Genomic DNA, 16,020 nt, shown 5'->3' with positions numbered 1-16,020 from the left:
CAGCTTTCCCAATTACTACTAAAGTTATGAAGTACATCAATAATTTGAAACTGTATTTTTCAAAGTCAGTTCAATGTAAATTGACATAAATTCAAGGAAGTGTTCAAATATATCAACAAAGTATGTAGTTCATTCAGAATGAGTCATGATATTTTAAGCTTTAAGATTGATCTTGAAAGTGATTTAGTCTATCCCTTCATTTTACAAATTCAAAAATTGAAGCATAACTGTGTGAGGGTTATAAACTGGTAGATGACACTGTGAAGGATGCACTGATATAAATTTAGATTATTTTTCTTTTTCCTCACTGGAGTACAGTGAGAGAAGTTTCCTTGTAGGATTTCTTCTCTTCTTCAATTAATTGCTCCTGACTCTCTTTGTCTTATAATCAAACTGATCAGCTTTTGGCAAACTGGAATTTATTCTTTGCTACACAGTCAGCCTGTATCCATGATTCCCTTAAAAAATAATCAGCAAACCTCCTTCTCCTCACTCTGATTCCAGGAGGGAAAGCAGGAAAGATTTACAGAACTTAATAGTCTGGCAGGCTTTTAGACACTCCACTTCACTGACCCATCATGGGCTTTATACATCAGTGTCTACTTACCAGACAGTAATGTCAAATTAAGCTGACAATTACATCAAATTACAAGCAGTACAGATAACCAGTGATATCCAGAAGTCTTTATGGACATGAATAAATGGCAATTAGTTCATATTTTAAAACAAAATTTAAATTATGCTGGCAAAATATGTTTCCAACTCTAATCTATATCCTGTGAAAAGACATATATTATGAATATAAAATTAAAAAATAAAGATATGTAATTATATGTTAATGCATAATATATGACATAATTATATAGTATATTTTATAACAAAATACAAATTACATAGCATATATTTATTATATTATGTTAGGATACGTAATATTTATTAAAGCCTTATTTTTTTTTAATTTATTTTATTTATTTTTTGGCTGCGTTGGGTCTTTGTTGCTGTGCATGGGCTTTCTCTAGTTGCTCGAACAGGGTCTACTCTTCGCGTGGTGCTCAGGCTTCCCATTACTGTGGCTTCTCTTGTTGCAGAGCATGGGCTCTAGGCACACGGGCTTCAGTAGTTGTGGCATGCGGGCTCAGTAATTGTGGCTTGTGGGCTCTAGAGCGCAGGCTTAGTAGTTGTGGCGCACAGACTTAGTTGCTCTGCAGCATGTGGGATCCTCCCAGACCAGGGATCCAACCCGTGTCCCCTGCATTTGTGGGCAGATTCTTATCCACTGTGCCACCAGAGAAGTCCCTAAAGGCTAATTTTAACAACACTATTTTAAGAGATGGATATGATCATTATCCCCATTTTACACATAAGGAAATTGAGTACCAGAGAGTCTAAGTTACTTGCCCAAGATCATTTAGCTACTAAGTAAAAGGGCAAGATTTGAATATAAGCAGTCTGGCTTCACATATAACACCCAGTTCATTGCTGTAACATAATATAATCAAACACTAATTCAGATATATTCAATGAGATAAAATAATCAATGTGGAAAAATTAAAATGTAGACTTTTTTCTTTTTTGGTAAGAAATGTTTATTCTATAGAAAAGTTACTGATGCAAATTTTGCAATTTTATTTTTGCCCATAATATATTTATGACTGGTCTAATAAAAAGGGAAAGCTATAATAATTAAAAATTTTTTTCATGTAGTCAGTGTCATACAATTATAATTACAACAGCAAAAACAATAAATCATAGTAGATGGTTTTAAGCTTGATTTTATAATGTGTTCTTTGGCCTTAAAAATAGTACATTCAAAATGTTTAAGTGTTTTAGATTAGAATGTATGTGTCTACAGGACTTTCATATAAATTTTATCATGTCATCCTAACAAAACCGCTGTGTGGTAGTCATGCAAGGACTGGTAATACATTCATAGGCAAAGGAAGTTTAAAACAAGAAGAAAAAGAAAATGAAAATATTCCTCAGAGTTCACATGATCAAGCCAAAACTTGGCCAGTTATCAGTGTTTCAAATTCACTACATAACTTACTTTTTCTCACTTCTCTTTAGTGTTTAACTTCCCAAATATAAAAATCAGATCAGATAATTTTATTGTACATCTGTTTCACATTGGTATATGGTTTGTTTGTTAAATTGTCCACCTAAATACTCTGAAGCATTGATAATTCAAAGTTAATTCAGAGAGTAAAATTTTAAGTTATTTGAAATTAGAATTTCATAATATCTTCTCTTTTTGGTTCATTTTATTTAAAAAAGAAGACAAAATGCTTTAGCTTCATTATTGAAAAAATAATCAATAGAAGACTCAATGGTATAAAATCCCTTTTAAGCAAAACTATTTTTTTGGTGTGATTTTTGTAAAGTCTGCCATTTCAAGTCTCAGGAATGTGCAATTATTTCCTCGTGGTACATTTTGCAGACTGGCTTCCTGCCACCACCATCTATCTCCTTCCCACCAGCCAACCTCATCAGCCCAGGCCCTGGGAATTTGATTGGGTCACAGAATTTCTTACACCTAAGTAAATGAAAATGAAGGAAACTCAGAGAAAACGTTTACCGTCTAAACCTGTGGTCAGTATAACAAGCTGTAGAGAGGAGATTTTAGTCCTTTTAAATTCCTATCACATAGGTCCTTTTAGTCCTTTTAAGTTCCATTTTAGTCCTTTTAAATTCCTATCACACAGGTCCAAACTACCACCATCACTGGGATTAATAGAGACATACTCAAAGGGAAAGGGAGAAATGTAAAAGGGTACTACAAGCAACTATGGAATCTCCATTTGTATCCTACAAATTCAGCTATTCCATAGTTTGCGACTTCCCTATTTCCTCTTCAGAGGTGACTACAGGATCCGGTCCTTGTGTGACAGAACCCCGTCTCCCAACCGTTATCTAAATTTGGCTTAGGACATCTCATTAGATCAACACACAGGGAGCTCCCAATCTTCTCTCTGCCACAGCACCTTTCTATTATAATTTTAACTGCCCAATACACTCATGAGTGAATGCAGATTTTGGAATAAATCCAAAGGGTCTTTTTTTTTTTTCCAAAAAATTAAAACACCATTTTAATTTCTAACTGCCCAATGCTTGTCATGGTCACTCTGTTGACATGGGATGAGGTGAGGGACCTGGTTGTGGCCCACATGCATTTCCCAGGGCACTGCTGGAATACCAACTCCCTTATCTGAAAATGCATTGGGATGAAAGTGAACAGTGAACAAGAGCTAGCATAATTAAAAGGATAACCTTGCATACAATTCATTTTTACACAAAAAAATAATGTACAAACTTATGAAATTTCAATATTCTTAGTAGCAAATAACTTGTGACTCACTAGAAGGTAGCAATCCCTTGTGAGTCATTGAACAGTCTGGGCTCTGTCACACTGAGGAATATACTTCTGAGCATCATCTCACTACAGTCTTAGTGGCTCTCAACAGCTAGTACTTGAGCCCCCCCACACATCCCTGAGAATTTCTCTGGGGCGAGGGACTGTCCCTGTTTGGAACACACCAGGTACTTCTGATGTTTGTGGTTTAAACAAGTTGGAGGACCACTGTTTGCTATGTTCCTGCAGAGGTTGGAAGCCTCTGTTACTAATTCAAGAAATGGCACTCCAATGTGCAACAGTTTGGGGAGGCTCCCTGTGTGACTGTTCACAGCCCCCTCTCTCCACAAAACTACCAAAACTTCATTTAAAAGGGAGAAAAAAAGAATATATTTAAAATTAGCAATTTCAATTCTCATCAAAAGACTTGGAAATCTCTTATGTTTGAAAGACAAATGTAAGAGACAAGTGCGTTTTTGTGACCTTTGTTACCATTTATCGTAGGACTAAATTTGCAATAAGCAGTCAGCAGTTTTCCTAGATACTATTTCTCCTACTTAAATAACTATAACCAGGGGGGCACTAGTAGTTATAAAGTGGTCTAATTATAATAATCAAACTATCCCTAGTTATGGATAGGGAACATAGGAGGATGATCATCTTGTTAATACCATACTTTTCTATAATAATATAGTTATACTAATATATGCATATAGTCATTAAAAGATCCACATGGCACAATGGAAAAATGTATGGCTTTTGGCATTAGGCAAACATAGATTAGAAATGCACTTCACCTGCTGAATAACCTGTGGTCTTAGGCTAGTCAGTTAATCATCATAAGCCTCAGAGCCCATATTTATGAAAGAGAATAACAACTCCAGTTCACACATTGCCCATGATGACTTTCTATAAACATTTTCCTTTACTTCCCTCCCTTTTGCTATTAACGTCTATATAGACATAAACAATAAATATAATATTAATCAAAACACAGGTTCCCATGACTTCCAGCCCCAACCTCTGATTAAATTTCATAAATCGCTGCTTAAATTTATCCTCAGGATTTTTTTCTTACTTAGAAGCCTTGAAGGCATGAGCATAGGTTTGGGTAGGTAAACTTGTACTATGTGGAGTGGAATTACAAAGGCTCTAGGAATTTGAGGGTTTATTTAAGGGGAGGAAGGGATCTAGTTACAACTCTTGTTCCTTACAATGTCAGTCACTATTTCTGAGGGAAACAGGTTTGATTGAGCCAAAGCTTGTCACTTCAGCCTTCTCCTTTTTGGACTCCCATCTACAGTGTTTAGAAGATGTTTTTCTTTGTTCATTATTTCAACTTACCCATTAAGGATACTTGGCAAATTCCTGAAGTATATGGCTTCCTGCTCCTAAATGGGCATCCACACTTGCCCTTCAGCCTTGATCTTTCCTCTTGCAGGTAAAAACAGAAAAGATGGAGAGAAAAACATGGCGGATCCTTTTCTCCCCGTCTGTGCAAGCCTGCCTCCAACCTGGTGATCGTTGACACTCACTCTTTGTGGGAAAACCTTTTTTTTTTTTTAACATATTATATTAGATTTTACTAATTAACTCAATCTTGTAGCTTCTGCAGTTCCCCCTGCCAAAATCTAGTTCTTAGAGGATTTTTTTCCCTTTTGAACATCTAAACATACTTTGAGCAGAATGATATTTTAAAATATAATTGTATAGCTTCATTAATATCTGAAAAATGCCTACTGAACTAACCCAGTACATCATATAATGGCCAAGTAAAAATTTCGTGTTTTCATATCCTGTTTTTCTTTGAAATTACATATCTCAGAAATTAGTTCATTATCTGAAAAAAAAAAATGAAGAACTGGTGAATTATAATACAGGAGTGTTGCCACTGAATGGACTGTTTGATTTACCCAAGCAGGTAATGAACACTGTTGCTGTCAAATTCACTAATGAGTCATCTTAATTAGGATGTAAGCTAAGGGGCATTATTCCAGTGGCCTTTTGTATCCTGGTGCCATATATATTCTTTGGCAAGAAAAGATCAAAAGCAGCAATAAACAACTGAAGACCACCCATGGCTCTGTAAGGTTTTTGGAACAATTCCTGGGACTGGGAAGTGAAATTGGTCAGCATGTGGAGAAAACTGTCATCTCAGTAGCAAGATTTAAGTGAAGATGACTAAGCCATTAACAGCACGTATGCATATTTAATTCTGTTAACTCCTAGCATCAGCCTTCTTGGATCTTTTGTTTTGAGAGGAAGGTCAAGACTTTTTGGAAGGACATGAACAGAAATGGCAGATTAAAATTGAAGTGTATATAATTCTTTCTGGAACTGCTTAAATTTCATTATTTGAAAATATTTTCATTTCCGCCCTTTGGTCAAAGAGACATGCTTAAAATTCTTATTTCTTCACAAGAAATAATTTGCTCTTCTTAAACAGGTTTATGGTTAAGGGTGGGATATTATATGAACTTCTCATTTAGTAACTCTAAAATTCCCATCTGTGGTTGGAAGAACTCTTAGGAAAGCTTTGAGAGATGTGTAATGACCCCTAAATATGTATGTAGTTAAAAAATAATTGATTAGTCATAGTAAAGGAATACATGTCTTTGGCTCAAAATGTTACTTATTTCCACCATTTTTCATTTTCTAGTGTTAACTATTGTCATAGAAGGAAGCATCTTAGGATTTAGGCTGGAGATCTAGGGCAACTGTCATTTTAATAAGATATTTTAAAATAATTCAAAATTGTCATGTATCCATAAATGTTGCCATGGAGATGTGCATGAACCAGCATTGTGGTCCATAGTCCATCACTGAAAGTATACCACCAAGATCAGATAGGAATATAGTTTTGGAAAGACAGAATAAAAATTAGAAAGGAAACCACATAACAGTTATGACAAGTGGCAGGAAAAAGAGAATATTTTTGTTTAGATAAACTGCATCAATATCAACTGGAATTACATAGATTCATTTAGCTCCTTTATCCTCATTCTCATTTCTAATAGGGATCTATGTTCATTTTTAACAATGTAAGAGGTCAAAATACCAATTTTAGAGGTTGAAAAACTACAATATTCCTATTAAATGGTAGATATGTTTAATATTCAGCTTCATCTTAGTACAGTCTTAATGCTTTAACAAGAGCACACAAATTTGTGTTTTATTACCTTATAATAAAGCTGTTGTCTTAACTAATTTTCAGGCCAAGAACGGGCATGTAGTAATAAAGAGACTCTGACATGTTTTGGTAAAGAAGAAGCCATGTGCCTTGATAATAACTAATGTTGTTTCAGCATTGTTATTTTCAGATTATTTTATTTTAAAAGGGATGATAATTTGTACTGAAAGTTTTTTGTTTTCTTAACATTTAAACTTTTCATTAAAATTTGCTCTTTTGGTAAAAATAAACGGTGAACCACGGGATATTCGTATGTGGTGCTTTGCTTTTAATTACTCACGGAGTAATTACAAATGGAAATAGGATGACACTGAGATGTCTTTCCTGCTTAGCGCCAAGGCTTGCATTAAATGTGTGCTATGCGGAGTGGAGTCCCAGAAGGACCAGCAGTTTTTTTGGGTCCAGTTCTAACTACAGGTATTTAGAGAGCTGGTAAGCCTTTTGGAGGGAGAAGGTGCGTTAGGGTTACTGCCTAAGTATTGGCGCTGACTCAAGTAATGCCTGGGGTATAGTCATGGGTACTATGCATCCATCGTGTTTAATCCTGGAGGATCCCAGTTTCAAATCTTCTATCCCACTGGACTTATGGGAAAATTAGTCTCAGTTATTGATTGAGAAAATACAGTCAGCTTATAATGTGTGAATAATCATTTTGAAAATTTTTTTCCTGCTATTTTTCCTCAAATGTCTAAAAACTACTTCACTGAGTGTTACTACATTCCTAAAGAAGATATGGCAGAATTGAGAAATAATTGTATTTATGTTCATTTTTCCTTCTAATTACTTTACATGTGAAAGAAAACTGAGTGGAAATCACATCTGTATTTTGTTCACACATAGGTATTTTTTTTCTAAAAACGCTAGTAAAATTCAGGAAAGTTTAACAAATCCCTTCATGATAATAACAAAACTGGGCATGTAGTAGGAATTTATAAATGGGTGATATCTTTACCTTCACTTATCTGAACTAACAGATCACAAAATGATTTAAAAAGCTGTAGTCAATATATCGCAGTTTTTGTCATTTTTCCCACAATATACACTAGTGCCCAAGTAATTCATATTCTTCCCAACAAAAAAGGTCTCTAAAGGAAAACAGTAAATACCATTTTTGAATTTGAAGCTGCTAATGCTGTGTTTAAATGATTGTTTTTACTATAGTTAATGAAAAGTCTCATGGCAAATCAGTTGAGTTCAAGTCTTAGCTTTGCCGTTTGCTAGCTGGATGACTGTGGTTATTTTATTTAGTCTGGGTTTCCTCATTTGTAAAATAGTGAAAATAATAGTGCCTACATCATAGCGTTATTTGTAAGAATTATAAAAGATTTAGCAATGACTCAGATGTAATAAGGACTTAGTAAAATATATTACTTTTATTAAAATAGACAATATAAATTTCCTTTTTTGGATTCACTAACATTTTATGCTCTTATGAGTTCATACTTTTTTTAAAATGCAGGCAAATCCAAGAGAAGCACAGTATAAATGTGCTAGTTGTCAGGTAGTTCTCTGCAGGCTTTTTGTGGACAGACATGTTTGGGCTGCATGATTTGAATTTCAAACGGGCTTCTTCTTGCCTTGCCTGGGTTGTACCAGGAAACTCAGTCTCTTGTCTTTTTCTGTACTGTCACAGACCAACTGTTTCATTCTGGCAATAACCTTTCTGAACTGCAGCAACCTTTTGTAAAATGTACAGGTATTGGCTTCAGTGATCTCTAAAGTGTGTGTGACCTACATTACATAGCCAAATGTTTTCAGTATTTGCCTGTAGTCAGTGATTTAATAGTAAAAACATTGAGAACCTAGAAAAATTTAGGAAAAGAGAATATGGATGTGGCCAGTGAAACTGCATTGAACCACAGATGATAAAGGTCCATTCTGGCTATTTCCAAAGCCTCCACTATGTAAAGAAAATGTGACAGAAAAAAGCCTCAGTAATTATAGACTCCTTTTGCCTGATTTTGAAGAACTCACAATGTAGAAACATAACACTAACAAGGATCTTGATAGACTACTAATTAACCCCTATAGGTGAGGTTTTTTGGAGCTTTCTCAGTCAGTAATCTCTGAGAGAGATATTTAAAGCCAGAGAGAAAGGTTATAATGGTGAAAAACAAGAATTGAAAGATAGAGGGTAATGCAAATAAAGAAGGAAGAACAGCCCATAGTGGCAGCCTCTACCTGAAGAAGTACAGAAAGGTAGTGGTTGAACACTGCGATATTGAAAAGGAAAAGAAGATGCAAAGAATCAACATTGAAGTCTGTACTGTTAATTTATAAAGGAGGAATTTAGTCAGCTGGACAGACCTAACACAGTTAGTGATGTCCACACTTAACGACATCTGTCAGCATTTGGAAGAATCGGAAAACAAAAATAGCAGCACTGTTTTATGGACATGATACATAAGCTTAATAAAATGAATTTCAGAACTCCAGGGCATGGGGGGTATGCAAGTAGTATAGATAAAACCATATTCATAAAAACTAAAACCAAAAAGCATACTTGGAATAACTTTTTATCCCCTCCTTCCTATCTCTTTTTCTCTTTTTCTCATTTTCTTCTCTTTCCAACTCCCTTAGTATTTACTAATAGTGAGAAGAACTGATGAAAAGCCTTTGCAGGGCTAGTCAGAGAAATATTCCAGTTCCTTCTTTTTTTATTCCCACTATGGATCATTAATGATGAAAACAAAAGACAGAAAAAAATGGAAGAATAAAATAATTTGTCATTTGATATACTTATGCATTTGAAATACAGGTCAAATTCCAAAGGTCCTTTCCCTCTGACCAATTTCTCTGTTTCATGATAGTTTAAATTTGGTATATATAGTGTTCTTAGCAATCATTAGCTATCTGCCTGAGGACACCTAAGAAACTGGAAAGGTATACCGATAGAGTAATAGTGAAATAACCTGTATCTAGCTGTCTATTCACTTACATTTTCCCTAGCTTCAATTCTTTCCTTAAAGATTTCTTGAAAGTGTTTGCACAGTGATGAGAGCTTAAAAAAGAAACAAACAGACTCTGAGTCAGAATTATGTATTGCTTTTTTGTCACTGAAGAAAGAATCAGAAGGACTGCCAGTTCCTAAATGCCTGCCTTTGTGCTGAAGAACTAGTGGCTGCATTATTTCATTTTCTACCACAACACTTTTTTCTCCATTCTGAACAGAAAATCTGAACAAGTAACATCAGCTACACTGCTTAGAAAACCTTCCTTCTGGGAGACAGTGCAGGGCTGGCCCAGTTTGTCTCCATAGAACCACTCTATTTTTTCTGCATCTTGATTCCTTAGTATACATTAGAGGGCCTTCACATCCCCAGCCATTCCTTACCTCCATCAAATTTACTAGAAACACCTTACTTTTGAGTGGAAACAAGTGATAAATGAACAATCAGGTAAACAAATCCCTGTTAATTATTAACAAGTATTACTCCTGTCCTATAGTTCAGATGCCCAGAAAGCTCTTACAGGTGTAACAATAATGACATTAATAGCTAAAAGTTACTAAGGACTTCCTGTGGACCAAGCCTAACACTACATTCTTTAAAGGTTTTATTTCAATCCTAACAACAATCCTATCTGGTCAATTTTTATTACTCCTATTTTATAGATGAGAAAATGAAAGTTGAGTAAATTTGAGAAACTTTCCCAAGATAGATCAAGGAACTGGATTTAAAGTCAAGCCTTTTTTAACTCTAAAATCTCTGCTCTTTAATAGTATATTTTCTCTCAGGTATTTTCTGGGGGATATTTGTATTTAATTACTAGATGGAAAAATCTACTTTATATCAAAGTGAGCCATTACCAAATAATATTGCCACACAGTGGTTTTGGGAATATCAACCAACTCCTTTCCATTTGTTTTCTCAATTTCACTTTCTTATGATGATACAGTATTTCAATACAGATTGTATTGTGAATGACTGTTATGCAGAACTGTCTGAAGGTCAATGTGATAAATTTATTTATGTCTTCACCAAATATTTACTAAGAACTCAATATAGGCCAGGCATGTATCAGAGAAAAAAATGCATAAGTATAATTACAGTCTTTTGCTCAACAATATTGTTCTTCAGTGAATGGGTGACTGGAGAAATTATCATGCATATAATGTCCCAACAAATACACTGATAGTATGTGACTTTAATCTGACTTTGCGAAGGTCATTCATTTGCCATCAAAGAACTTCACAGAATAATAGTAGGGAAATGATTTTCACTTTAATGGTAAAAGACTAACCTATGGCAATTTTGCCTTAAATTCCCTTTAACATTTTCTGAATGCCATAACTTTATGCTCAGAAAAAGTGTCTGAATGCCTTCACTATAAGACTTTCTCTTCCTTTTAAAAGTTTTATTTTTCATTTCTAATTTTTAATTTTAATACTCTGAAATATTCCACTCAGTAATTGACTTGGGATGATACTTCATGTGAAATAAGGAACTTGGTGGTTCTGATCAAGAATGTGCATTGTATTTCAATGTGTTTTTTACATATGAAAAATACAATGTGTTCTTTCTGAATATCAAATGTGTTTTATATAATTTATGTGGCTATTTTCATTAATTGTGGATGGTGTATTACTATTACTTTTAATTAACATCAGGAAGTATAAGAATACTATTACAGATTATACATTTACAAACATTTATTTACCTTTATTAATTTGTTATATAATTCTAAATAAAATTTACTACCATCAATAGGCTGTGTCCTGTGTTATTTTAATATTAGTAGTAATGCAGTTTTGTTGATCTACACATATGTTTTCCTCCTTGGGACCAACTGCAAGGAAATTGGTGAAGGTTTGTGGTGTTCTCTATACCTTTGCAAAGACCAAAGCCCATGTGGAGAAAAAAGGCCAAGTAGACAAACCATCTGATCTGACATTTAAATAGGAAGGCACTTATTTTCAGCTAAAAGATTAAAACTTTGTTTTATTTAATACTTTTTCAACAAAAAAAGTTGCCACTTTAAAAAGTTGTTGATTATTATATTCACTATGCCTAATTCAGTTGGGGATGGCCTCCTTTCTGGTGCAAAGAAAACAAGTGATGTCACTGAAATGTCTATGCTAGGAGTTCTCTGGCAACTGAGAGCCTTCTTTAGCATTGTAAGTGATAGATGCCACATTACCACCTAAAGGACTTTTTGTTACATTTTTACAAAGAAGAAATCATGATGCAAAGTATAAGTATCTTGTATACCATGTATGCCATAATCCTGGCATTCACTACTGTCTATTACTGTTATTTATTTACCGGGCCAATTCACCCTTTTCAAGACAAAGTGCTGTTCAAAACCTAAAAGTTATGTCTCATTTATCTTGTCATCTCTACCACCCAGAACAGTGTTCTCAGTTTAGAGAAGAATATTAATACTGAATTACAAAGCATCTCTGAAAGCCTATTTTTAACATTGTTTTATGTTCTGCAGTAATAATTCTTCTGGCCTAAGACTCTTCAGTATATTATTTGATGTTTTCAGGTAATTCCTCGTATATCTGAATTGACAGTTGTTTTCTACATTTTATATAAATAGAAATATTTCTTTTAATATTATTTATTTCTATTAGTTTAACTAACATGAAATGTATTATCCAAAATGATACATACAAGCATTCTCAGAAATTTCTACTCCAAGTAACATAAATTATCTATAACATTTAGAGTTATATGTCCTGCCTCCTTTTGGGTAGACAGAATGAAACATATGACTGACTACCCTCATATCTGGACTGTGCTGTCAGCTCTGATCCATGTATTCAGCAAACATCCATTAACTACTGCTATGCTACAATCTGTTATGTCAGGTTCATTTGATGCCAAATGCATTTTATGAGTCAAGGAGTATCATATGCTTGTTATAATAATAATGCCATTTTTAAAGGACAGAATTTATCTCCTTTCATAAAAAGAGACATCACAAAAGCATTTAGTAAAAACCATAAACACCGTTATTACTGTTTCTTATAGTTTATGTTTAAATGGACTATGACACCACTGATTTCATCGTGTATATGTTCTTTAGATTAATTGCAAAGAGGGCATTTTTGTATTCTAATAATGTGTACTTAATTCACTAGCTGGGATTCATTGATTCATTACCCAAATTTTCATTTCAGGCCCTCCAGGCCCTCCAGGTGGTCTGCGAATAGAAGACATTAGGGCCACTTCTGTGGGACTTACTTGGAGCCGTGGTTCAGACAATCATAGTCCTATATCTAAATACACTATCCAGACCAAGACTATTCTTTCAGATGACTGGAAAGATGCAAAGACAGGTGAGTTTTTTTTGTTTGATTAATCTGTTCATATTTTGAGATGAATTGTTTTTTTTGTTTTTGTTTTTTTTTCTTTGCGTTACGTGGGCCTCTCACTGTTGTGGCCTCTTCCGTTGCGGAGCACAGGCTCCGGACGTGCAGGCTCAGCAGCCATGGCTCACAGGCCCAGCCGCTCCGTGGCATGTGGGATCTTCCCGGACCGGGCACGAACCTGTGTCCCCTGCATCGGCAGGCGGACTCTCAACCACTGCGCCACCAGGGAAGCCCTTGAGATGAATTCTTTCATCAAAAACAAACAAAAAAAACCTGGATGTTTTAATAATTTTATCATCGACCCTGAAAATTTTCTTAAAACAAACAATCCCAATGTTTTAGTAGTAAAGAAAACCACAGCAAACTAAATGTTTTAAAGCTATAGGGGAAGAAGCAGCATGTCTAAATCTATAACGGGGAAGCAAAGAGAGGTCTCCTGGGTTTCTTATTTGAGCTACATGTTAAGTCTAAAATGTACTAGGAAAAAATTATAAGGAAGGTAGATTTGGCAAATGGCATCTGTAACTTATTATTTATGACCCTTTTTATCCAATTATATAGGCACTATAGTTCTGCATTCTAAAAAAAGACACAATTAATCATAAAGATTAAGCACCTAAATCTTACTACCATAACTTTTTACTTTCTGAATATGTTCTTATCTGGCTTGAATTTCCTCAAAACAGGTTTTTAAAGAAGTCTAGTACCTCAACATTTTTTTTTATCTCATATTAAGATTTTCTAACAGACAAAAACTAATTAAGAGCAAGTGGGTACTTTTTCTTGTGTATAAGTTATTACCATTGCCATTTGTCATCACTAGTCTTCAAATATCACACATCAGTGTATTTTCTCATAGAACATGAAGGAAGATAGAGGATTATTTTGATAAAATAACCTGTTTATCTTTGTCATTGTTGACAATATTTTTAACCAAACTTGCAGTTGTCAGAATTTCTTTCACATGCATAATAAAGAGGCATAGAAATATGTTCTCAGTTGTCACCAGAGGGGAGAAAAAAAGACAAAAGTGAATAGAATGTTCCTCTTTTTTAAAAAATGAAAAAGAATTAACCGTAGCATATCTTAAACCTGCTCACTTTAATCTTAACATAACAGAATTTATTTGTATTGCTCCCTGAGAAGTTTTCATTTAGATTTACCTTTTTTTTTTTTTTTATAATTTCTTCCTATCATGGGAAATAAATGAAATATAAACTTGAAATCTGTTACAAGGGTTTAGGATATATTTTAGCATTAAGTAATTCTCCACATAAGTGTATGAAGTTCAGAAGAATTAGAAACAAGTGAAACATTTCTATTACATTATGCTTGTGAGTGTAAGAATTATCTATAAATATACTTGGCAAAATCAGACCTTTTGAAAAACAATTTTAAAAACCATTTAGATATTTGATAAACATAAAGCATGAGCAGTTTCTACTTCTCTAAATAGAATGAAAATGGATGATAATGATAAAACAATAGATGATAATTTATATCTAGCCAAATTTACATTAATTATAGATACTAGAGAGCAAATGAAATAAACATATGGTTAAAATTTGGTTTGGCTTTGAAAAAAGAATAATGATTGCAATCATCTCCATTAGTTCTTACCATGCTTACCACATTATGCTTAACATATGGCTCAATTAAAATATGCTTCCCATTAAAAAATTTTTTTCCACTATAAATTAAGTTCCATGAGGGGGAAGACTTTTGTTTGATTCACTGTGCTATCCCTAGCAACTAGATCAGAGCCCATAGTGCTCATTCATTAAATACATATTTATTGAGCTCTCACTGTGTGCCTGAACCTGTCCTAGATACATAGTTGACCAGCAGTGAATAAAACAGAGAGAAAAAAAAGTCAAAAGAAAAGCCACAACCCTACCTTCAAGGAGCTTACATTCTAGTAGGAGAGATGGTAATAAACAACTAATTAAAATATATAATAAGTCACATGGTGATTAGTGATAAAGAAAAACAACAGAGAAGGGAGATGGGGAGGCAAGACTTGCATTTAAATAGGATGCTTCTAATATTAGCATAGCCACTCCAATTTGTTATGGTACCTGTTTGCATGTTATATATTTTACAATTGCCAACCTATTTGTATATTTGAATCTAAAGTATATTTTCTGTTGACAGCATATAGTTGGATCTTATTTTTTATCCAGTCTGACAATCTCTGCCTTTTGATTAGATTATTTAATCCATTGATATTTAATATTATCATTGATGTAGCTGAATTTATATCTGCCACTGTATTTTTGCTTTCTAAATGTTCCATTTGCTTATGTCCTTTTATTTCTTCTTTATTGCTTTCTTTTGCATTAAATGAATATTTTCTAGCATAAAAATTCAACTAATTTAATGAAATTCTCTAAATATAAAAACTTAATGATTACTCTAGAGCTTACCTGGTATAATGGAATTTATCACAATAAACTTCATATTTTTACCAACAATATCAGAGAGATATAGAAACATTACTCTTAGCACTATTCCATTCTGCCCCTTTTTTGTGCTATGGATTATTATTCATACATCTATATTATATATATTATACACCTATGTATGTTGCAAATTCAATAAACTTCTACTGAAATTATTGCCTTCTATAATTTTAATGTCTTTTAAAGAAGCTAAAAGAAGAAAGGAGAACAAGTATATATTTATAGTTTGTTATATTAAGTAACATATTAAATATCTAACATTTCTGATCCTCCTCATTTGTTTCTATCAATTTGAATTATCATCTTATGTTATTTTCTTACTGTAATACAACTTTGCTTCTACCTGTTCCTTAAAGTTATGTCAAATGTATTACATTTCTATATGCTGTAAGTCAAACAACACAATTTTATTACATACACACACCATATAAATACATTTATACATATGTATATGTGTATGGGTAGATGCATAAGTAGATAGATAAAGATAGATAAATAGATATTCTCTACAATGGCCTTTAAATCAGATAAGAGAAGAAAGAAGAAATATGTATTTATACTTTTCTAATTACATAATTACCTTTACCAGTGCTCCTTATTTTTTTTGGATTTTTTTTCAAATTACTGTCAATGGTCAACTGCTTTCAGCCTGAAGAACTTTTTGAAATATTTCTTGTAAGTCAGGTCTGCTCCCAACAAA

The 16,020-nt window shown here is 33.6% G+C and overlaps 1 protein-coding gene across 4 annotated transcripts in view; it reads left to right on the top strand.

Moving 5' to 3' along the window:
* Positions 1-16,020, top strand: part of CNTN1 (contactin 1) — a 374,843-nt gene that overhangs the window by 274,959 nt on the left and 83,864 nt on the right. For 3 of the 4 annotated variants that reach the window (XM_032645482.1, XM_032645483.1, XM_032645481.1), the window contains one exon: positions 12,667-12,825. In XM_032645482.1, coding sequence (XP_032501373.1) covers positions 12,667-12,825 — 159 coding nt within the window. Of the gene's footprint in view, positions 1-4,790; positions 6,062-12,666; positions 12,826-16,020 lie in introns of those variants that run through there. The other variant, XM_032645484.1, reaches the window with a different exon arrangement.

This window comes from Phocoena sinus, chromosome 10 (assembly GCF_008692025.1).
Source record: "Phocoena sinus isolate mPhoSin1 chromosome 10, mPhoSin1.pri, whole genome shotgun sequence".
In the NCBI taxonomy this organism is placed as follows: Eukaryota; Metazoa; Chordata; class Mammalia; order Artiodactyla; family Phocoenidae; genus Phocoena; species Phocoena sinus.
Note: the sequence above shows the minus strand (reverse complement) of the source record. Positions and strands in the feature narration are given on the sequence as shown.